This window comes from Porites lutea, chromosome 11, assembly GCF_958299795.1.
Source record: "Porites lutea chromosome 11, jaPorLute2.1, whole genome shotgun sequence".
NCBI lineage: Eukaryota > Metazoa > Cnidaria > Anthozoa > Scleractinia > Poritidae > Porites > Porites lutea.
Window position 1 is genome coordinate 24,987,630 of NC_133211.1, and position 24,281 is coordinate 25,011,910.

The 24,281-nt window shown below is 38.4% G+C and overlaps 1 protein-coding gene across 5 annotated transcripts in view; it reads right to left on the reverse strand.

The window, feature by feature from the left end:
- Positions 1-247: 247 nt before the first annotated feature.
- The window catches only part of LOC140951407 (protein phosphatase EYA1-like), a 28,037-nt gene continuing 4,003 nt past the window's right edge, over positions 248-24,281 (reverse strand). The window contains exons 3-15 of one of the 5 annotated variants that reach the window (XM_073400649.1): positions 21,309-21,391; positions 19,744-19,800; positions 18,976-19,019; positions 17,761-18,821; positions 12,845-13,152; positions 11,050-11,133; positions 10,425-10,514; positions 10,210-10,268; positions 9,154-9,335; positions 6,998-7,112; positions 5,511-5,632; positions 4,427-4,527; positions 248-3,163 (exon numbers count right to left, since the gene is read on the reverse strand). In XM_073400649.1, the coding sequence (XP_073256750.1) occupies positions 3,083-3,163; positions 4,427-4,527; positions 5,511-5,632; positions 6,998-7,112; positions 9,154-9,335; positions 10,210-10,268; positions 10,425-10,514; positions 11,050-11,133; positions 12,845-13,152; positions 17,761-18,821; positions 18,976-19,019; positions 19,744-19,800; positions 21,309-21,353 (2,349 nt within the window). In that variant the 5' untranslated portion in view covers positions 21,354-21,391 and the 3' untranslated portion in view covers positions 248-3,082. Of the gene's footprint in view, positions 3,164-4,426; positions 4,528-5,510; positions 5,633-6,997; positions 7,113-9,153; positions 9,336-10,209; positions 10,269-10,424; positions 10,515-11,049; positions 11,134-12,844; positions 13,153-17,760; positions 18,825-18,975; positions 19,020-19,743; positions 19,801-21,308; positions 21,392-24,281 lie in introns of all 5 variants that reach the window. The other 4 variants (XM_073400650.1, XM_073400648.1, XM_073400652.1 and 1 more) reach the window with 4 other exon arrangements.

Consider the following 24,281-nt stretch of genomic DNA (forward strand, 5'->3'; position numbering starts at 1 on the left):
TTAAAGTATACGAAGAACTTTAAACGACAACACGGAACTACACGCATGTTGTGACTTACAAATTGCATGCAATAAATTGTCTACCATCAGGTGGATGTTTCGGGACCTCTTCTCGGAAGAGACCCCCTGTGGTTCGATTCTTGTGAGCTAATACCTCCCGTAAGCGACCTCAAAGTTTTCGCATTTTGGGTGGTTGCTTACAGTAGGTTCGACTGTATCAGGGAACACACAAAGAAGACTCAGTCTGTTCAAGTATAAAGTTATTCCAAAAGGAATACATTCAATGTTATTTATATTCCCAAATGTTACATACTTTATGGACGATAACTCTGCATTTCGATTTATAATATACATAGTTGTATTTATACACATAAAATTCAGTAATATAATATGTAATAATTCAATTATTTTGAATACCAAATCTGACATTATTTTCTTCATAATTCGCATTCATTTGAAACATTGGAACGTAACTATCATTAAATCACTCAGTGGATCACACATTTAAAACATTTGTCTCTCTCTTTTATACTAAATACTCATTTTCCACTCGAGAGCTTGAGTCATTTTCCATTATGCAAACAAGACGATTTACAACGTAAACGTAGTTGCCTAAATACAAAATAATTTTAAATGGACAGTGCTCTTCTGTTTTAAAAGCCAGTCGTTTTCAGAGTAAGTTACTCAAACACGTGATGAAGGAGGTAACTTGTACCTTGAAATCTTATGATGTGAAAAATGAAATGAGACCCCTTCAATATTAAGGTCGGTACACACTAGGTGACAAGTTGCAGTAACACGTCGCGGCGACAGATCACTCCATGTGTATAGGTCGGGCGCCTAGTTGCAGCAACAAGGTGAGGCGACACGTCGCTGCAACAAGTCGCAAAAAATCAAGTCAGACTGAATTTGTGGGACTTGTTGCGGCAACAAAATTCTGTTGCAGCGACAAAGATTTTCACAAAAATTCTCCAGTACACACGGAGCGATTTGTCGCTGCAACGTGTCGCCGCGACATGTTGCTGCAACTTGTCGCCTAGTGTGTACCGACCTTTACTTTCGCTTGCAATAAGGGAGCTTAGGCAACGACGACGACATCGAGAACGGCAAAAAAACAAAAACAAAAAAATACCCATAGGTTTAGATTAGCAAAGCAACAAGTTTGCACGTGCATCACACTTTTTGGTACATTTCTTTGCCGACGTTGCATGATCACGCGAAGTGAAAGCGCCTAATTTCACGTTTTCTGGAAGAAGTGAACACGAGACAGCGACTTTCAAATTCTCTTTTGTAACTTAAGCCCCGTGCAAACGGACGCAACGTAGTTGGCCAATAACTCGCAACATTGTTGCGTCTGTTTGCACACCCAGTTGCATGATGTTGCACAAAGTTTGAAACCGGTCCGACGTTTACCTACGTGAAAACGGACGCAACAACTCCCAACATTGTTTCTTTAGATACAGTCCTTTAGAACTCAACTCCAGAAAAATTCACCATGGAATAAGAACGATGAATTTTGAAACAGCATGAATTCACTGTTCAAAAAACGTTTTCGCCACTGTCATCGTGCGTAGTTACTTAAGCTCCCTACAACACAGCTCCCTGTGATTGTGGCTTTTCCTAATAAGCGTTTTCAATTTTAATTTTTTTAACAGGCATTCTAACGAGTGAAGGGCTCTATTACAATGAACAGCGTCTGGTGATAAAATACGAGATTTAAAGAACGTTCAAGGTCGTATGTGCGCCTGTTAAGAGATGAAACTTTAATTTGTTTTAATTTGAAGGGAAAAGACAAGCTTCCGAGTAGAAATTTCAGATACAACACCTGATTTATTTAGATAATTCTCTTAGTTGGCGAATGTGAGCATTCAAAAACGAAAAATGTATCTTAACGTTTTCCAGTGTGTGTTTTTTCTTTCAACCTTCCCCAATGGAAATTTTGTCAAAGGCGTTTTTTTGGCCTCTTAAAGAGGCTAAGGTCTGTGGAGCGACAAAACATTAACAAAGGTCAACCAAGCGCAACAAGCAATTTACGTTCAATCAAGTCAATACATTACAATACATGAATAAAATAGTATAACTATTAAACCCTTCCACTCCCACAGTCAGTTATAGCAACATAGACTGTAAATCTAAATGTTGAGTCCAAGAACGAAATACCACGCTGCGATCACCCAAATAAAAGTAGACCATCTTAACATGTAGTTCTAACTTTTGAGTCTGTGGGTAAAATCCTATGGCGTGACCATTCTAACGTAGCATGCAAGTACAGCCCTCTCTTCTCGCTCCTCGCCACTGGAGACATTTCTAGGGGCGTGGAGCGAAGAGAGAGGGCTGTATTCACAAGCTAATTCCAATGAAACCTTCTCTATTCATTCAGTATACAGTTATAACTTTTTTAGGCCGTGAACGAAATTCTACGGTAACAATCCTCTGTGATAGTGCTTTCACATGATGTCATTCGCTTTTCGATATTTCACAAAACGAAATTGTGGGATGTCCTTGAACTATAGTAACTTTGAGAGTGGTAGGGTTATTCAGTTACGAAGGGCACCGTTCATTAGCTTGATTTGTTGCCACTTACAAGACAAGCCCATAATTTAGTTTTCGGACACTAAGCTGACAGCTGTGCTCTGATGACTACCATAAATGATTTGCACATTAGGAAATAAAACGCCACACAAACTGCTGCTATTGATACAATATAAGAGCTGTACAAACAAACACTTGGCATGTATGGCGATATAACTGCATTGTGCGCCCGAATTATGGGCGCAAGTATAACTGAAACAAAGTTTCTTGCTCTCCTACGTAAGAATCTCCAACTCAACTCTCTTATGGCCGTTACTGGCGTGTTATATCTTTAAAAAAGTATGCTTAAAACCCCAAAGATTGCAATTTAAGTTCCATTTTACCTTACACTTGATACTAATCGTCTTCCAATCTCAACTTTTGAAGCTAAAAGTGGATGATAATATTAACGACTACAGTGACGTTTATCTTCGATAAGCTGGTCTCCCCCTTCATCTTTTTGACCAAAAAGCTGTTGCAAATGTAAGAGCACTTATGCAGTAAATCATTACTAGAGATGTCCCAGGTCCAACGCGTGGTGCAGATTGATCAAATCGCTGTGGGTTCCTATCCTCCAAAAAGGGAATCCCATCTGAGACGAAAAGAAATAGGTCAAGTTAACCTTTCAAGTCTACAACATTGAAAAAAATCGCACCTATTTGTAAACTGGCCTGTATAAGGTTTCTTACGAAACACTGATGAAAATGAAAAAACTGGTTGACTTTGTCGATGAAGACATGACGTAAAGGTCATACATGAGATATTAGGCTGATTTAGCAACCGAACGTGAGCGTCAGTTGACGACGGCGCGCGCAAATCAAACAACTGGCTTGACCAATGGCAAAGCCGGAAATTGCACACCGGAAGTCCAGTTTAGTCCTTTCCGCGCACTTTCCTGTCGTCAAATGACGTTCCCGTTCTGTTGCTAAATCAGCCTTTTAGGGACCTTAAGACCCAACGACGACGACGACGACGACGACGACGTCAACGAGAACATCAGAAACCAATAGGTTTAGTTTATTAAAACAATAGCTGTGCACGTGCATCATGCTTTTTTGTACATTTCTTTGCCGTCATTGCACGACAACGACGTGAAAGTGCCTAATTTCACGTTTTATGGCGGACGTAAGCAAACGAAGACGAAATTCTCTTTTTCCACTTGAATTTGAATATTGCTTTTAGGAATTCAACTCCAGGAGAATTCGCCTACATTTGACAAACTACGCGAGTTGGAATAACATTGTTGAAGATTGAAAAGAACGTGAATTCACTCTTAAGCGACGTTTTCGCCACCGTTGCTGTTCTCGGATCTTAAGGTACTTATTATAAGAAAATCGCCACCAAAAGATAAACAGTAAAAGGCCTTGTTTTTGAACATTTCTCTATTGTACCCTGGGATAGGCTATTTAATGGGAGAAAAGAAACTGGAGAGCTAAAATGAGAAGGCGAGAAAAACCCTACCAAGTAGAGCAAGCGACGCGAGCCGTGAAGAAACTCGCAAGGCACAATTGAATGAACTGAACCCAACATATGATGACTGCATGCGGAGTAAGGCGTGTGACCAAGTCAGGCATAGCAGAGGGCTTACTCCTCATCGGTTGATATTATGGCGCCAGATTTTTTTGCCAATCACAAATGGTGACAGCGTAAAACAGAATGGTTAACTTTTTTCTTAGGAAACAGTCTAACACCGTTTTTTCTTTCTTTCCGAAAGTGCAAAACAATACATTACTGTTTACAAAGGGTGTCGTTTATCGTTTGTCTCACGATTGTCACTTAGTTATTGATTGCGACGCTGCACAGTATCCACGAAGAACAATATCTTTCACTACATTACTGTTGCTGTTGTTTATACCTGCTTGCTTGCCATTTCTTCATCCCGTCCGTCGCCTACGACTACATAGGTACACTTCTTTCCGAAACGATTTGAGATTCTTTCAAAGCAGGTTTCTTTTCCTATTGAAAATGAAACAAAGAGTGAAAAAGTCCCAAGTTCATAAAGCAACTAAATAGCAACCCACTCCCCTCAAACAAAACCGGGGAGGGGGGGGGGGTGCTGTACACAGGCTAAGCTCATCCTTATTTTCCTTTAAGGTAAAGACAACACTATAACTGACACAACCAGGGGCTTCTGAATAAGCTAGCAAAGCTCGATCTCAATACACGTTTTGGTGCCGAAGATATGCCAATATAAATCAAAGATTTGTGAACTCGTGTCTGGCAAACTCTCCAAGTGTTTATATATCTACACAGTTAAATGCACCTTATAACCTCCCCTGCGCTTAACGAGTGTATTTTGGTCCATAACTTTCAAAACAACTGCTTCACAGAATGTCACTGCGTAACGCAAAAGAGTATCGAAGTATGACTGCACAATAAATGACACAAAATCTACCTCAGCGGTCCCTTCGGGATTTTCTGTCTTTACGTCATCCTAACCATTTCGTACTAGCGGGCGCAAACAATAGAAACGTCATTATTACCTACCGATTCCACGCGGCCCCAGTTCGAGCAAATCGAGTTTTTTTCTAGTATACTGACTGTATATTTGAACTGTAAGTACTGTCCTTAATATACGCGCGAGTTACTAGGGTGCCTCCTCGGGATTTCGCCTCTGGGCGAAATCCCTGCGGGGGCAATTAAACTAGTACGTCTAACCCATAATCGGGCCAAAAATACCTGTTAACGAGGATTCAAAGCAAAGCAATTCCCCGAAGACAGCTATCGCTGCGTTTTACATACCCAGGTAATGGCGATGAGACTCGAGTTTGAGTTTCCCACCGGTAATCGCCGGATAAAAACAGACGGTTAGACTGACTGCCTACAACCGTACCCAATAAAGAGCAGGATAATAACGCTGGGCTTCGGAGGTTAAATTGCCGTATTCTGGTGTCCGTAAGCAGAGGATTGTATTTAATAATAAAGGAAGAAAGCCTTACCAACTTTTGTAGCACTATAAATATTTTCCAGTGGAAAAATCCCACCAAGTCCATAGAGAAGACACTTTGCAAGTGCAGGAACAAGCTGTGTTGTGGTCACCATTATATTAAGACAATTCGACCTGCAACATGAAAAAACGCACTACTAATTAAATGGCCTACTTCTTAACTTTTTTAAAAAAAGTTCCAAACTCCGCCGATTAACAAAAACTCATTTACCACCCTGTAGCTTTAATCAGTAAGCAAAGATAAAAAAGACAAACTAAATTGTTTGACAAAATATTTCATTCAAAAAGTGAGGCGGTCAAGGATTTTTTAATGTATGGCGATTCCAGTGCGCGTGTCTTCTTACTAAAGTTGATGTTAGGGTTGATTTCAACTGTCGCGTAATTTTTACGTCCGTAAAATTTCCGTTAGCAAATAAAAATGATAGGGGCAATGTGTGAAAGGTCGCATGTGAGCATAAAAATAGAACCTCGCTCAACTTTACGTTTAACCTCAACACTTTATATCTTGCCTCTACTTTATTTACGTGATTAAAATTTTCGTGCGTTACCGTGCGTAGCCAAAAACGCGTCAGTGGAAATCAACTTTTACAAGGGACGATTCCCATGACGATTTTCAAGCGCAACACAGCGTTGAAATGTTGGAACAATGTTGTAACTGTTCGAAACAATGTCGCAATGTTGTGCTGCGCTAGAAATCGTCGCTGCGAATCGTCTCGTGTAACATCACCTTAAAACACAGTTGTTTGAAAAAAGTTCAATTTATCGGGAGTCGGAGTTACTGACGGTAAGTAGACCTTATACACGATACCTGCCATCTTCTCACACGCTTTAGGATCGATGGCATAAAAGCAAGGACACGTGGAATTCCAGAGGGCAAACAAATGATAAAATTAGCTTATACGAGTAATCGCGGTCGACTTTGTTTATTCTGTAAAAACGAAACGCAATTTAATAGTCATACAAAATGTACTGTTCGAGTTTCGACAAGATTTACGACATCACTGCTTGTTGTGGGGACATCTACGGTCGCTGCTGCAATCAAAAAAGGAACAATGATCATTCCACCTACAATTTGCCATTATCGTCTTTAAGATGAAAAGTTCTTCATTTTTTTTCGTCTAGAATAAACAAAGTCGACCGCGATTTCATGTATTGGCAATTTTTTTCATTTGTTTGCCCCCTGTCAAACCACGTGACATTGCTTTTATCCCATCAAGGCTTGAGGGCGTGCAAAGATGGCGGGTGTCTTGAATAAGGTCTATTAGTCAGGAAACGGCCGGAAGGGGAAAAGAATTAACTTTGAGTTTCCAAGGAGGTTTTATAGCCTGAGTGCACGAGACTCTGTACGCAGGCTACAGGGTTTCACCAGCGAAAAATAACTGCAATCGTCATGAGAACCACTACTACTAGTTGTAGCGACATGGTACGCAGTGACCTTCTGTTTTGAACACTCTTCTTTGTTTGCTACGCAGTACTCACCTGGAATGTATGAGTGTTAATGCTTTCAAAGCAAGCGTCAACCACGAATCTGTAATTGCCTCCAATTCCATTCGTAACTGCAGCCACGTTTCTCTTTTGGCTGGACCAAGAAGACCTTTAAAGAGTAAAACATTAATTTAAATTAAAACAACAACAACAATTTAAATACCAGCAACTTTACTAGAAGGTGTCACTAACACCAACGCCTGATCCTGCCCACAACATCGGCAAAATGTGCTCACATGATAACGCAACAGGCAAGAGATACACCCTACATGCACGCAAAGATAACCTGTCCAGCTTATAGCTTATAGCTTACGGAAAGTTTTTTCTCCGTCTACTCCTATGCAGCTGGAGTGTTTCTTCGCTAGACCTTGCCTAGTCCCTGTGCGGCGTCTTTCCAAGCCCTCTCGGTCAATGCAGTTCGGTGACGTATCCGAGACGAACGGCCGGGAGACGCCTAGACAATCTCGGAGTGCGCATGCGTGAGCATTTTTGAAAAGTTCACACGGTCAACTGAAATAATCTATAAATAACTTTGCGCGTGAAGATCGGCACTATTGACACTATTACAAAAGTAACCAACCTAGTTCGTGTTATAAAAAAGCAAAAATATTACTTTGAATCGGAAAGAATACTACTGCATAACGTGCAAGTAATTTCTCTTTTAGTCCATCTTCAAATGAACCATTACAATGATAGTCTTTATTGATAAAAGATTTGAAACAGCAGTTTGTTGACATTCTACCAAATTTAGAGGCCAAATTCAACAGCCTGTCCGATTATTTTGATAAGCTTCCAAATACATAAAGTATTTCGAAGTGAAATGATAACGAGAAATTTATAGGAGCAAGCGAAAATAGAGAAACGAAAGATAGCTTGTCATATCCAAGAATAAATATAAACGTATTTCTTTAGCTTACCTTCCGATTCTTGATCAAATAATTTTTAAAGCAAAACAGCGTCGGAAAAATTTTTGCGACGCTGTTATGCTTAGCCTACAAATAGTTTTTGAGATAAAATAAAGGTCAAATTAGTTTAATGAGATAAATGAAAAAGAAAGGCCAAACGACTTTCAACAATGAAAACGTGCATAGAATAAAAATGCTCGTTCCTCTGTTCTCTTCATGGCTGCTGGACATCTTTCATCAGCGCGGAAAAGTTATTGACAGCTCGCCCGCTTCCAAAAGCTCCGCCCCAAGTGAGACAAAATGTCTCACTTCTCCGAGTTTGTCTAGGGGCGCGATCCATTCAACCAAACTTTCCGGAATTTTCGGTCCAAAACTCAATGGATCGGTTCGGTCCAACCGGAAAAGTTTCGAAAAAACGGGTCCACCTTTTGAGGTGGTCCTCTTTTCCCGTCGGACCGGTTGGAATTTTGGTTGAATGGATCGCGCCCTAGGCCTCAAAAACTTTCTCGGACCACGTGACCCGAAACGCATCGGCCTCGCATAATAATGAGGCCTAGGGACTAGGCAACGCTAGACCCACGTTCAACCGTGACTCCTTACGTAGGTTTTTAAAAACCCACGTTGTTTGCCTCTTGCCAGTAAAAAATTCCAAAGTATTATATTCCAATTTGAAAAACGACAGTTGAAGGTCATACACGAGAAAGCAGTAAAATGTTAGGGTGGGCGAAGGAAGGAGAGCTTGCAAAGGACACTATAAAATTTTTATTTCCCCTTCGCCTGGGTCTTCTCCTGCCCTCGAGTCTAGCTTCACTTGTCGCTCTTACACGACTCTTAGCAGTGCGCGGAGCCTCAGTGTTCCCGGCTTTCAGAGGGAGGAAACGGCACAAAGAGATATGAGCAGGAGAAACAGCGAGGGGGTGGGGTGGGCAGGGTTCGTACCCTTTTTTAAACTAAAAACTTAAGGACTTTTCAAGGACTTTCAAAAACACATTTCCCATTTTCCAAGAACTCCATTCAGTGCAAAAAAGAGTCTTGAGTCTATGTCTTTTTTAATTCTTTCACAACATGAGCAATTTTTTTTCCTGAAGGTCTTTCTGTCTTTGCTCCTTTTAGGCAATTGAGAATCTGGGTTGGATAAAGTTAGCACCGAAAGTTAAGGACTTTCCATCACCCACTGCGATTTTCAAGGACTTTCAAATAAACTCACAACTTCAAAAAATAACAATAATGCACATCAGATCCTACCTCCCACATTATTCCTGTAACTGTTGTAGATCTCCTTTATCCGCCTGTATCTGTAAGCTAGTTTCCTCATCCAGTCCACTCCGCCTCGGACGCCAGTTGCCAGGCACAGGTTAGCTGATGTCGCGGCAGCATGGAATCCATCTCCCTCAAAATTGTAGGTACTGCACACATGCAAAGAGGTTCTGGAGTGAATATTGGATTTTCTTGATTAAGCGCCTCTGGCGCTTATTTCAAACGTCTGACGACTTGACGGCCGGGGTGGGTGTCAGTAGGGGAAGAGAGGAGTGGGTGGGAGAGGGGGGGAAGTCGGGGGTGGTGAGGGTAGGACATGAATTCTAACATGAACTCTACTTAAACAACGCCAGCTGGCTTACCGGTCGTTTCGATACAAGTCATTTCGATACAAGTTGTTTCAGTTGAGGCGTAAATAGTTTTGCATAGTTGGCTTATAAAACGATAAATTTTCACCACATAATTTTTTCTTATTTCCGCACTAACTATACTGTAAGTAATCGAAACTAACTTACAAGCTTTGGGTGCGGTGATTTCTGGGATCGCTGGGTGGACAAGCGTTAGTTATGATTGGTTGATGTGTAACCAATCATAGTAACGCTTGTTCACCCAAACAATCCCAGAAATCGCTGAGCCAAAAGCTTGTACCCATTCCTCTTCTGACTCTCTTATAATGGAATGGGAAATTTCTCTTTAACTTTAGAGTCACTTGCTGTCTTCTCCCAGCTACTACTTATTAACAACATGTTCAATTTTTGTTCCAAGAAAATAAAAAAAAAATGCAAAAATCACTTGACTTAGCACCAGAGAAAAATTAGCCAGATCCAGATCTTTATGTGGTTCTCGACCATTTTTTAAATCGAGTGATACGTACGTTTAAAATAAGTGGTCTTCCCATTAGAATTTTGACTTGAAATTTGGCGACGTAAGTACTTATAACTTCTACTTTCAAAAGCTGAAAAGAAAAGGGCAACCAAAATTTTGATCATAGTAGCACTTCAAGTGTTCTTCTTTCATGTAAATGAATGCCATTATTATTATTACCTTAGATCTAATCCGTTATCATCTGCAGCAACATCCTCGATATGAACTTGATCACAGTCCTTGGAGGGAAATACAACAAAAATGAGATGACTTCGACTGGTTTAACCAAGAGCCATATTTGGTTTAACTTAAAATGTTAAAAAAGGGATCACTGAATAAAATAGCTAGATTTCAACGGAAACCTTGCAAAGACATTCAACTTTCTGGGCTCTTACCTCTAAATCATTAAAAAATAAATGAGTATCTGCTAAATTGAAAATCATTTCTTCCATGCGAAGTCCTAAAGACACTGAGTTAGGTGCATCCTACGCAAATGAGAGAAATACCAAGAGTCAATCCACAAATAATAGGGATCCTTTCAGGTTACTTATGCCTGTGAAGAGACTTCCCTATTGTTCACTTGTTACAGCAAACCACCTTGAATTAAAGACCCATTGTCACTTCCTGTGAGGAAATGTGCCTTGTCTATTCTGATTTCAATGGACGAGCTGAGCTAGGTCAGTGAAGTCTCTTGTCTGACCAGTCAAAATGCTAAAAATGACACGACAAGCCCAAAAAGCAAAAACATAAAGTGAAAACGATTCTTCGCCTGATCACTAATATACATGTCTGGTCAAATTGACTGGCAAACCAGAAGTTTGTCCGGACAAACTAATGGTCATCTTGGCCGGACATTGTTCGCTGACTGGTGGTTATTTTGAACCCTGTAAAAGGAAGAACTCTTATTAAGTAAGCAGTTTGAGTGACGGACAGACTAACCAAAATATATGCATGCTTGCTGTAAATCCTTGAAAAAAACCCTCAAAAACGATGTTCAATAGAACAGGGAAACCATCTTACCTTGCCAAATTTGGAAGCAAAGGTCCCAGTTAACAGTGAATGGAAAATGATAATGGTTTCATCAAGATCCCAAATAAAAATACGCTACAACGTAAAAAGCACATACATTTAAATGAAAAAGAAAGCAATGAACAGAGGTGTAAAAATGGGAATACAATCAAACTTGTAGCGGTCTCCCTCTTTATAGTACCAGAGATCATTTCCCTGTACTAAGGGGTCACCTCAATTAAGTGGTCGCAATCACCTTTTTCGAGGTCCCAATGAGTTAATTTGCATCGTCTACAGCTCTTTAGATAGTCACTTTGACAGTTTGTGCCATACTAGTGCAACAGATACAGTGTGAATCAGGGGCACCCAACGAGGATATAGTTCAAAACCACTTAAACATAGCATTGTTGAACGTATTTTAGTATTTAAACGGTACATATAGCAATGTTTTTATCCCCTAAAAATTTTTCATCTGTTCGGATTTCCTAGCTGAAAGTCTAGTGATACGAAAATTATAGGGATCAAAACTTACCTTTTCGAAAATTGCAGCCAGAAAAAAGGCTCCCGAAAATTCTAGGTGACCTTTTTCGGATAAAAATTCGTTAAAAAAAGGCAATTATACCATTTCTTAGATGTTCGAAAATCCTAGGAGAGGCAGGCAAGCAAGAAATTTTACAACAAATGTTCCGAAAATTCTAGATCTCAAATCGTCTTCCAAACAAATATTTTCCAAAAATTGTCGTTGGGTGCCCCTGTGTGAATGGCATTTATTGGTCTCCAATTTCCTTTTCTGGGGGCACAAGAAGAGGTAGAGGCATGTTGAGGTCGTTTTGTCGTGGGACAGATATTTTGCTCTTTCACCATCTTTATTTTCTTGAGTAAGTCTTAGGTTTGTCACACCTGCATTAAACGGTCAACCTGCATTCAACAGTCAGTAAGCCATACCTCAAGGGGGACCACTTAATACAGGTCTGACTGTATATTTTTTCAAGACATCAAAATATATTTTTATGCCTTTTTGGGCCTAGTGTAGGAAGGCAAAGTGGTATGAACCACAGGTTCCCCAAACAATCAGCAGGTAACACAGTTCCTGAAGCATGATGCAGCCAGAAGCATCTCTACTCTCCCTTTGAAAGTGAGATGAAAAGGGATTTATAACATACCTCCAGCATTAGGTGCCAATATTCACTAGATGGCAAATATTAATACCGAGGGTACTGCCACCTTGCATTTCTCCCAGCTGTCAGGGCATTCAAGAAAGAAAGTTAACATGCACGAAAAACAACGCCAAGCCAGGCCAAAAGGAGACTCTAGATGTAGCAATTTCATGCAAACTAACAAGAAGTGAATGCTGGGAGAAGAAATTGCCATTACTTGGCAACGTACAGAAAGATAAAACAAAATGCAAGGCTGATGGGACAGCTAAAACTTGTAATGTTTTCACCCTATATATTTCAAAGAGACCAAAGAACTCACCTTCAGCAGGGATAGCAAGAGCTATTAGATAAGTAAAAATAAAATATTCAGCTGCCCAATCAGCATTACGCTTGGTTTTATCTTTTATTCAATATCGCTGATCCCAGCTAGGCATACTGGTATGGAGGCAAGTTTGTGCCCCCACCATACAAACATCTGTAAAATTCTGCGTCTTTAGAAAGCTATATCTTTGTTAGTTTTCAAAAAATTTCTTTCAAATCACTTGGCAATTTTACTAATTTAAAGGCGTTTTTTCCAGTGGAGTCAACGGATTTTCCCTAACTAGTCCATTAATAAAAATGAAAAAAATAACGTGGAAAGATGCTATTACCTCAATGTTATGGTCAATCTCAGGTGGTGGTCCAGAAGTTGATCTTCTTCCCCTGCCCCCTCCACGGCCTCTTCCACCTCTTCCTCCACGACCACGCCCTCTATTCCCTCCCTGAACTAACATCCCTGGTGAGGTTGTCCCTGAATCAACAAGGGTTTGCACCCCACCTACTCCATCTTGTCCAGGCATTCCGACATTTGCAGACACTAATGCCACACTGGTGAGAGAGTTCTCTGTTCCTGTCACCGGTGAGTGAGGAGGGCTAGGGGTCGATGGAAGGTTGGGCGAATACTGAATGGAGGCATTGCCTGAGTATTAAAGCATAAGAAACACATCTTTTACTGGTAACTAAAGAGCCAAAGAACATAATATTTTCAGGTTTAGTAACAACCTCACACCATACTCAGAGATTCCGGCCTCTGCAGATCTGAAATCTGGACATTTTCTCTTCTTCCCTATCCCTTCATTCTCATTAACCCATCAAACCTGTCCCCTGTGGTAGCTTACTTGCACCTCCCCCTGCCTCATACATGTACTTGTCCACAATCAATCCTGACCCCACACAACTGGATAATCATTGGTTAGAAACCAACTAATTGTGAGATTTTATTGCGTAGGGAACTGGTGTGAGTTTCAAACTTAAACTAATCAATAAACTAACACCACCATACAAAAGGTAATGTTCAGATTGATTGTTTGTCAAAGTTGAACAAGGATCAAGATATGACTCTTGAAACATGGTTAAAGATCCATACAAACATCTGTAATTTTGTGACAGTGTCCCCAAAAACAATATAAACTCTTTAAAATATTTTTTAGTTTTTCTGTTTAACTGTAAAATTCGTCATGCATCTACTACTTGGAAGGAACTAATTTGAAAATCACTATGTTTGCCCATTTTCAGGAATATCACAGAAATCGTGAAAAAAATTAAGAGTTTATATGGTTTTGCAAAACGCTGTCACAAAATTACAGACATTTGTATGGAGCTTTAACCATGTTTCAAGAGTCATAACTTGATCCCTTTTCAACCTTAGAGCACCAAACCTGGTCAAATAACTAATCTCTACATGATCTTATATGGAGATGTAAGCTTATTGATTAGTTTAAATTTGAAACTCGCCCCAGTTCTCTACGCAACTCTGAAATGGCCAGTATAAATATTATATTACATACTGATCTCCAAACAGACATAAAGTTGAGAGTATGTACTACACAAGCTTTTTTTCATGTCATAGGCCACACCAATTAATATGCTCATTCTTAATATTGACCCCTCCTCCTCCTCCTCCACCCACATCAAATGCAGTGACTGTGTTTGGTTGCAAATTACTTTATATTTTTACCCAGAGGGGGTAGTTCTTGTCTGAGGAACAGACCCCCTTGGCTAATCTAGTTTCATTCTGTAGGGCAACCCATCTAACAGAAACTCACTTGTATCTAAGACTGACTGTGTTTTAAGTATATGATATCTGATTTAGTGCATGCAGAATGTTTTGCAGTATATAACGCTGGCCAACAAAAATTATAAATGTCTTTTTTTATTCCTGCGAAGTCTTAAAAAATTATGACCCCTACCTTCCGGCCCTCCAAGCGCCTAAACATATAATCAGTAAACCCTTGGGGTCTGAACAGATTGTGAAAAGCATAATACAATTTCTTCTGTTTCCCTTCACTTCACACAATCACTCATTATTAAAACCATCAGGGATGTCTACACAATATTCAGCACAACACACTGAGTAGCAATTCATGCCAAACCTATTACAATAGTGTTTTTTTTTTCCGGACAAAATTCCTTATTTATTCCTCCTTGGAAGAACGCATTTTACAAGACAAAAGTCTGTGAGCATGACCAAAGCCTGTTTTACATAAAATTGGAAAGACCTACTTTAAACTACTTGTTTCTATGAGTATATATGTACACAATGACTCCTTAATGTCTGCCAAAAGCTTTCAGGATGCCAACAAATAGTATGTGGCTTTAAGCAATTAATTCTCACATGTAGGCAAACTAAGACCGAACTTTGTAGTTTTTATTAAAGAGATCATCTCTCAGCAAAAACCAAACAAAGAAGAAACACATTTCCTCTGTTTGGCAAACTTCCTGGATGGTTAAATAATGTTTTGTAAAAGCATCAATTAAACACTGCAGATGTGTGTGTACATGTGTAGTTGGAGTTAAGTTGTTTTTCTTTTGTTATTTTAATTGACTCCATGGCATGCACTTACTGTTGAAAACATCTGTTTGTTCATGCTAATGGTCTCCTTCCTTTAAAAGTTTACTTTTCTCAAAAGCATTAAAAATAAAGGATTCTTACTCCAAAAACATTAATAAAACAATGAAGAAAGCTTCAATTAAATTCATTCCCAAGCTGAATAAATCCAGCAGGCATTTTAGTCAAGTTTGCAGTTGAACTAAAAATACCAAAACAACACTCAAAAGCAACATATGTGTTGCTAATGGCTTCTATGCCACCACAGAGGTCTTAATTAATTCATTACAAAGTAAAGTAAACATTTGGCACATCAAATGGATTTCCATCTAAACAAATGCTCCACAGAAAGGAACACATGCCAAGATGCATTAAAAAAGAAAAAGTAGAGAAAATCAGTCTATTTTAGCTTTGACAGAAACTGCTCTTTTTCCTCCATGCAGCAAAGTGGGCTTTCTATAACAATGCCCTTATAATCTTCATTTCCTGATTAATTAATTTTGTTGATAACATCATTCTGTTTTTGTAAACCCAAGCATGACAGGATATTATATTTTATATTTTTTACATGCTGAAAATTATTATTGAAAAACAACTGGAACACCTTCAATTAACATGTTAAAAACATAAGAGAGCTAAGAAATCGCACACTGCAACATTCTTTCAATACAGGATGATATCATACAATACTTTTCTTTATGTTACCTGTTTGGAAAGTAAAACATGTTTGTGACCTCAATATAAAGAAACTACTGTTATCAGTCTCTTAACCCTTAAAGTTGCAAGAGTGACCAGCATTTTTTTTCTCCAAACACTATCAAACTATATTCAAGGGAAAAAGTAATTGAGAATCAATCGAATGATCACCAAAGGCCAATTTTATCAAATTTTCTCAACCAATTCTGTAAGGAAATTTATGGAGAACAGGCTGGAGAATTTCTATGGGGATATTTGGGCTTCAAGGGTGACATTAAAGAGTACAATTAATTTCGGTTATCGGTATAAGCACCGCAAAATTTACCACACACTTTTTGGGGGTTAAAGATAACTGAATAACACAGCATGAAAGAAACTGTAGCAACAAAATATAACAATGGAGCCAAATTATTTTTAAAAGGCACACAATAGAAAGATGGTCACATCTGCAGTAAAAAAAAACATCACTTCAAAAGTCTGAGACAGCTGATAAAAAAGCTATTAGCTTATGAGTGAAGGAACAAAATATTATTTTGTCAGAGAATAAATACATGTACAGCTCAGCTCACTTGAGCAGACAACTTTTTATGGCCGATAAATAATAAGTTGCTGCTTCTTCATATCTTCTACAAAAAATTAAAAAGCAGTGTAAAAAAAACATACAGCAAGGGCAATGTTCAGGGTCATCTCTTGTTGTGAAAGTCATGTTACAATTAAGCAAAAGTGAGCATCCTTTGTTGATACAACTACATGGTCGTTTATCTTGAAAATAGGCAGTTTGAGTGCAACAAAAGCAAAGAAGACTACAACTGAAATTGCTTATTCACGATCATCTGATGAACAAAACAGGCTTTTTGTGAAGGGAGAACAGATAACAAATTCTCTCAAGTATTTACTACATGTAGATAACTTAAAAGACTTTTATCATCACTATTGTTTTGCATTAAATGATTGTTTTTCATCATAAATAGATATTCCGTACTTACAGTCAAACAGGGAAAACTGTGAACACCAGAAATATTTCTGGGATGTTTTTGTGTTGCTAGGAAAAAGCCAATCAGGCTTAAGAAACTAAACTACAATCAAGAATGTTAATTACTTTGTGGTTTTGTGGCCAGTTCGTGTACCCTGATCTTTACTGTGATTGGTCGTAACACAATAAAACATTCCTGAAATATTTTAAGTGTTCACGGTTTTGCCGGTCTGACTGTAAAAGTTCAGAGCAACTAAATTAATACGATCTCTAACACAAAACAGCTCAGGTAAAACACCCTAACATGTACGATCATGACGCTGTAGGCTTACCAAAAATAGACCTTCTATCAATGATAGAATTGAAAACAATAATGGTAAATGTATGAATACAGCTGAGCCAGAAGTCAGACACAATTAATTAACTTAGCACTTCTAGCAGTTGACTTTAAAATAACAGGGACATTGCTTTCTTCAACAGAGGCAGTCAAATCTCAATAAACTTTTGGCAAATGGCAATGCGCTCCCTACAGTGTATATGCTTATTCAACTCTAGTTAAGGCAGAAACCCTCCAGATCAGGAGATATATGTAGAGTCCTTCTTAGAGAAAGTCACATCAGAAACATTTTTGGAATGTTGTTGTGTAGCAAAGAATAATCAGGGCAATCAGGCATGAGAAAACTAAACCATGGCATCAACAAAAATTTATAAGTTAGTGGTTTTGTAGTCAGCTTGTGAGTCCTGATCTTTGATGCGATTGGTCACTGAACAATCAACATTCCCGACATACTTTAGGTGTTCACTGTACTCTGAGATTGACAGTAACTGACCCTTGACCTGATTGGCTAATTAAGTCAAGATGTCACTGGTCATCTGTCAGTTAAGCGATGAAGTTATGGGCTGTTAAAACTCAAAAATTTTAAAGTGAGAGGTGCATCTTGATCTGTTTCCTGTCATTGCAATATAATTATACATGTCGTGGTAAATGACAATGAATCAAGACAATTAAACAAATATTATTTATCAAATACCTGTGCTTGCAGAATGGTTTCTTTCTCCATTAGTGGTTACAGCTTGATTTGCCTGTCCTGATACAAGCTGTGTGAGTTGGTAGGTACTGGTCTGACCAGCCACGGCATTGGGAGGTGCTGTATTGTTTATCTGTGTGATATATTGGGATGGCGAATATGCTGGTGGTGGAGTGTTGAGATAGTTGTATGGATAAGTTTGTGGATTAGTACGGTATCCATACTGAAATGAACCCTGCTGGTCTGACTGTTGAACAGAATATGCAGTGGTGCTAGTAGTTGGGGTTCCTGTGGATACTACGTATGTTGTCCCGTAAGGTGCTTGATATGGATTACTATATACTGCTTGTCCAGTCTGGATAATAGCAGGGTATGTAACAACGGTTCCATAAGGATTGCCATAAGCTGGATTTGCCGGTTGTCGAAGCGTCGATATGTCTGGAATGTTGCCTACATGGCTTTCCCCTTGGGAAACATTCCTATTGTCAGCTGCTGTTTTTGCAGCAGCCGGATTCACAGCTGGATATCGCACAGTCTGTACAGCCATGGGGTATCCTGGTTGGGGTCCAGTTTGCGGGTACACATACCCAGCAACCTGGGCAATTCCAGTGCCCTGAATAACACCGCCAGTTGTCTTATACTGCTGCATCCCCTGCTGAGGGGCAGGAACAATATGAGGATAAGGACGCTGGCCATAGTAGCCAGCAGTATTGGCAGTGTACTGTCCTTGAAGCTGCTGGTACTGACCAGAGCTGTCCGTTACTCCAGTCACAATGGTTTGATTTCCAAAGCCACACCCATCTAAGTTTGTCATGGTGGTTGACCCGTCTGATGCGGGATAGCTTAGTGCTACCGTGGATACTGGTGCTACAACATTTGGTCCTCCAACTCCGAGATCAGCACTGGTCACGGCAATGGTAGATTCACTTCCATCCCATGAGGAGTCATTCTTCTCTGATTCATGGCATGTAATGACACTCGTCATCCCAGAAGACGGTTTGCTTTCCCTCTGTGGGCCATTTACTGGATGATGAGTTGGAGATCCGCTTTGGCTTGAATCATCACTGCTGTAAACCAAAGTTTCTCTTTTAGTTATATCAGATAAACAGCTTCTAAATAAGACAATTCTATACCTGAATGTAGTTAAATCAAGATTAAACTGAGCTGTATGTTACATCAACACTGTACAATAATCAACAAACAACAGTAACACTTTACCTCTCCTTCTCATCATCACTGTTCTCTTGCCTGGCTCTTTTTGCCTAAAATGGAGCACATGTTGTTTAAGGACAAGTTCCTCAGTTACCAAGGGCAAGTTTAATTATTATTGTACAAAGCACCAGCTCTTGTAGCAAATGATAGTAAAAATAACAGGCATTTTTTTTATTTTCGACGTTGTCCCAAGCAGAAAATGGGGAGGGGGGGGGGGTAAGAGCACAGTCTCTGATGCAAAAATGATTTTTCTAATTCTAATGTAAAGAAACTCATTTTCACAAGAAAGGTTTTTGACTTGGTCTCGAATGGCTTCCATGCAGTCAACTTCCGGTAACTTGCACCCTCTATAACTCGAACCTCCCGCTAACCCGAAGCAATTTTCAATTCCCTTCAGATCGTTTTCTATATAATTTTACCCTCCATAACTCTAACTCTCAATAACTCAAACTTTTTTCTATTTCCATCTAAGGTTTGAATTATCGGGAGTCGAATGTAATATGTAACTTTTATTAAGCAATGACAAACAGATTTCATAAACCTGAAACATAAAACAGTTTCCATGTAGATTTTGGTTCTCTTTACTGCAATTCTCAAAAACACACAAATTCTGATGTTTAAAAGCCAACCAATGTTTAAGTTCTTTGCTGCTATCAGTCACTTTAGACCTTGATTTGTAATTGGTGGGTTTCAGCAAAAAAACGCAATTGTAAGCTGGCTTTTAAATTTCAGAGTTTGCATGTTGTTGAAAAGTGCAGTAATAATTTATCTTACTGGCACTGTTTCTAGGACACTGCTAGATTCTGACTGCACTGGATCTGTTGCCATCACCTACAAAAAATTTCAAACTACACATTATCATCACTGCTGGAAGGCACATACAAGGAAAACATGACTTTGTTGTACAGCCCAGTCTGTGATTGTTTTGGTCCCCACAGAAAGAAAATATTGGCGACTCAAATTGCAGTAAAAGTGGCCAAATCAGCAACCTGTCCTTAAATTCAATTCATTTAACCTTAGCTGTCTAGGAGTTAAGTTCTGAGATGTCATGTCCACCTCCATATCCAACAATGGGCAGCCATTTGATCATTTCTGAAATAACTATTCCTTTAATAATTCAACCGAACACAGCCCTTATAATCTGCCTGGTGACCATTCTACAATTTTAGGTCATCAAAACGCAACTTTGAAAAAAGCTCACCTAGCAACACTGTTGAAATTCTTGGGAAATCAAGAGTTTTTTTAAAAACATTAGCAAGATATTTAAGTTTGGACTAAGAGTACAAGATTGACTACAAGTATGGCCTTGAAATTGCAAACTACCATGCAGTGTTTTTAGAACTTCAAATCATTCTTGTTGTTAACCAGCCAATGAAAAAACTTCATGCTGATTAGATTTCCTTTTACAGCTCAAAAATCTTGGAGTGAAAACTCACACTCATACTCAGACTTGCACTTGCAGTCCTGGCTCCAGTTGTTCCAATGCTGGACAGTGCACTATCCACCTTTTCGAACAACTGGAGCCAGAAGCCAGAACTTCTGCTCAAAGGAATGTGGGAATGGCTTGGTTGGATTTTGTTTAGAAACTCTAAGACCACTACGATGCAGAAATGTGATGATAATTACAAATGGAGTTGGCAGACATATCATTTGTCACCTGCACCTAGCTAAATTACTGTTAACACTCATGTGGACACTGAAACAGTAAGGTAGATTTTCAATCAAAGATAAATGCATGACATCAAACTTGTATGTTAACATTTGGGTGTCTATAAAACTGGGCCCTGTCTTTGTGTTGCCACATCTATGTTCCTCCTGTTAGAAAGCAGACTTGGCTTTAAAAAGTAAACCTTGCAACATGACAAACAATAATTAAGAATTGAATCTAACAGGAGGAAAAAGGATCAAAAATCATTCAAGAAAACCTTAAGATCATCAGGTTAAGTTTCAGCTAAACAAAGTTTAACCGCTTACAATATAACTTGGTTCATTTCAGCATTCATTGAAATTTTATAAAACAAGAATATATCATATTAAGCTTTATATTTTCAATACATTAATATCTTTATTGACAGTTGTAAAAAAATTTAAAAAAATATAGCGACAGAATCATAATATTGGAACACAAGAGTCCAAACATTCTGTGGATATAGAGACTTTAATTTAAAAAAAAATGGTTATAATATTATAAACAACTAATTAATTGAGCAAGTTGATGAAAATGGCTAGAAACTTTTCCAGAAGCAGTACTTTGAATTAAAAGACAAAAAAATTTGAACTAGTTACCATTAACATATTAAATTTAACAACAAATTAAAGTTTATAATTTAATTTAATACCTTGTGCCTCATGATGGGGTAAAATCTAGAACCACAAAGAAACATTTGACCATGCGTCTGAGTATGTCTTCTTCACAGTTAAGCTTGAAGGAACAGAAGGAAGTTAACAATAGGAACTGTTTAACTCAACAGGGTAAAAGGGTCCTTATTTAGAAACCTGTTCACTTTAAAGATTTTTATACCAGTCAATACAATGTTTATCTTAAGATTTAACTTGTTATCATTATTTACATAAAACTGAGAAGGAATAGCTGTGAAGAAAAGTTTCTTTAGGGGGGGGCTGACTGGGTCAACAAACATGCTTTTTTTCGGTTGTTGTTTTTCTTTATGTGAAATATACTGGGATACTAAACGTTTTGAAGAAGGCTGAAGGTTGCTCACATCAAAATCTAATGTACAGCAGTCAAATAATCACAGCAAAAAACTCGGTTTTGATTTACAAGGCAATTTTCTTGTGATTAGACTGAACGTTTATTTCAATTATTTAAACACTAGCAAAAGTAGACAGCTGTACACTGTAAGTGTATTTCAGGCCACCAAGATAGCCCTGCTCTACAATCTCAGCTTGCTCTTAAAAACTCACCATGTGGACCACCATCCAGCCTCAGTTTGCAAACAAAGTTGTGAGTGATAGCCTGAAGCTAATGGATTTCGTGATTGGGTAAGTGAATTCTGTTCTTAACTTGCCTGACGAGCAAGTGAAGGTTTTTAGAGAATTAAATTCAAGAAGTACTGTAAGACAAATTTCTGGTAAATTCATGTGGACTGTAAGCTCTTTCACATGTTGTTCTCACAAAGCAAAATCTGCAAAAATAACCCTGTCAGCTGGGGTCATATTTTGTCATGTAAACATTTCAAGGTAGGGGGATATAACCACCTAGCCAGGTTTGGATTCATGTTACATCAAATTTGTTGACTGGACAACTTACTGCCTTTGGCGAAAAGACAGTAACCTAGAGACAGTTCACCCTGGGATGGCAGGGTTGGAATGTCAACGCAGGTTATTTTTTTACCCCAGCTGGGCAGGTTATCTCACTTACCTGGGGTCCCCCACCTCCATGTAAAGAGGCCAAGGTTAAGCCCACAACTGTAAAATGGCCTCATGTAAGAACAGATGAGTTTCACTCACCACATGCAATATTTTCTTTCAGCTTTGCGTGACAGGTTTGTTCATTTTCATGAAACAAAAACTTCGCTCCCTCCCCAAGTAAATTGTTTTCATTTTTACTACCAAAAACTCCAAAGCAGTTGTTCAACAAGAAACCCTTATAAGCTCCTAGTTGTAATCATAGGGATGTGTGTCTTGTGACCACTTTTTTGTGGTACCACTGGGTTTTTTCTTAACATTCTATGTGCCCAAAGGTAGTTTAAAATAAAAAATAATCTCTTGAAAACATGTTTGCTTTCTGAAACAATTTTAAAATAATTATTTCACCTTTGTTTTCTTTGCTCTAAATTTTTTTCCTTCATGCATTTCAATGACAAAATAAATCACATAGTGACATAGAGAATCTGCTAACAAAATTCAGTCACAGAGTACTGATTTCAAGTGGTTCTGCTGACCAGTATCATAAAGCTATATCACAGGCTCGGTACTTCCCATTGAGATCACATACTGTTTAGAAAGTTACCACTGACCTATCAATATCTTTTAATTCGATTAAAATTCATAGACTTGAGTATTTTTAGATTTCTTTTAAGCGTTTTAAAGTTTGCAGCAAGTAAACTGTTTGTGCATGTATTTATTTTGTAAAATGATGTTAATTCTCTTTGGAAAAGCAATTAAAATATTTGATTTTGTTCACACTGCACTGAAACTCATTGGCATGTAAATATCAAAGACTCAATATGGTAGGATAAAAGAGTCAAGATCTAGTCTATGAGTTAATATCCATGGTACTGCCAGTCACAGTTGGAGCCCTATAAGGTTTCTGAACATGATAAATTGGTTCAACACCGTTTTTTTGTTCGTTTTGTACTGTTAATTTGCTGTTGTTGTTGTTTTGTATCAGAGAGACCAGGAGTTTCAATGCCACTGATGATGAAATGATAATACAAATACAACATTAAAAGATTTAGATACACCTAATTTCACTAACATGTTCTTAAAGAAAAGCAAAAATAACCAAATTATACAAATTCATTAGTCTTGCAAATTATGTTTTGATATTCTCACAGTCACAAAATACCAGTACTTCAATTTTACATCCAATATAAAAATATTGGCAAGGTAAATGGGCTACTGAAAATAAGTTTTCTGTTTCATTCTTTAGTCAGACCAGATCCTTACATGTAGTGACTGTGCCTAATTTATCTCCTATTTAGGTTTTTTCAATTTTCTTGTTTTCATTTTTCTATGAAAAAGTTATTACAATTAGGTGTATATACGTGTGTATATACATTGGCAACAGGTCCAAATTGGACTTATGTCAATCCAAGTTAGCACTAGTAATTTTTTTAATTAAGAACATGTTCATCATAATGTCAGTCTTTTTAAGTGGCTATTTATTTATCATTCTTATTCTCTTTTTCAATTTTATACCCTAAACCTACACAACAAAGTTAATGAAACAACTTCACGGAAAAAATAAGTCTTTCATGGTAAAGGAAGGGCCTTCAATAATACTGTATTTAATCTCAGATTAACATTAACGTTATTTATGGGCTTTGAAGGAATGTGACCCGGAACATGTGACTGGGTTTTTGTTCCCAAGGGTGATATGGTTCAGATCAAGAGAAAAAAAACAGCAGAAAAAAAACACTGAAAAGTTAGTAGCTGTATGTTGATGCTGGTTCATGAAATTTCTTCAAATAGTATGTTATAAGCTCACAAATGTGCCATTTTCTCATAATCACCCACTTTCCACCCAGCAAAAAAAAGGAGTTTCAACTCTAAGATGTGAACATCCTTGAAAGAGACCCACACAGCTCCACTCTACTAAACAAAACAAGCCCTACCTGAAAAGCCGTCAA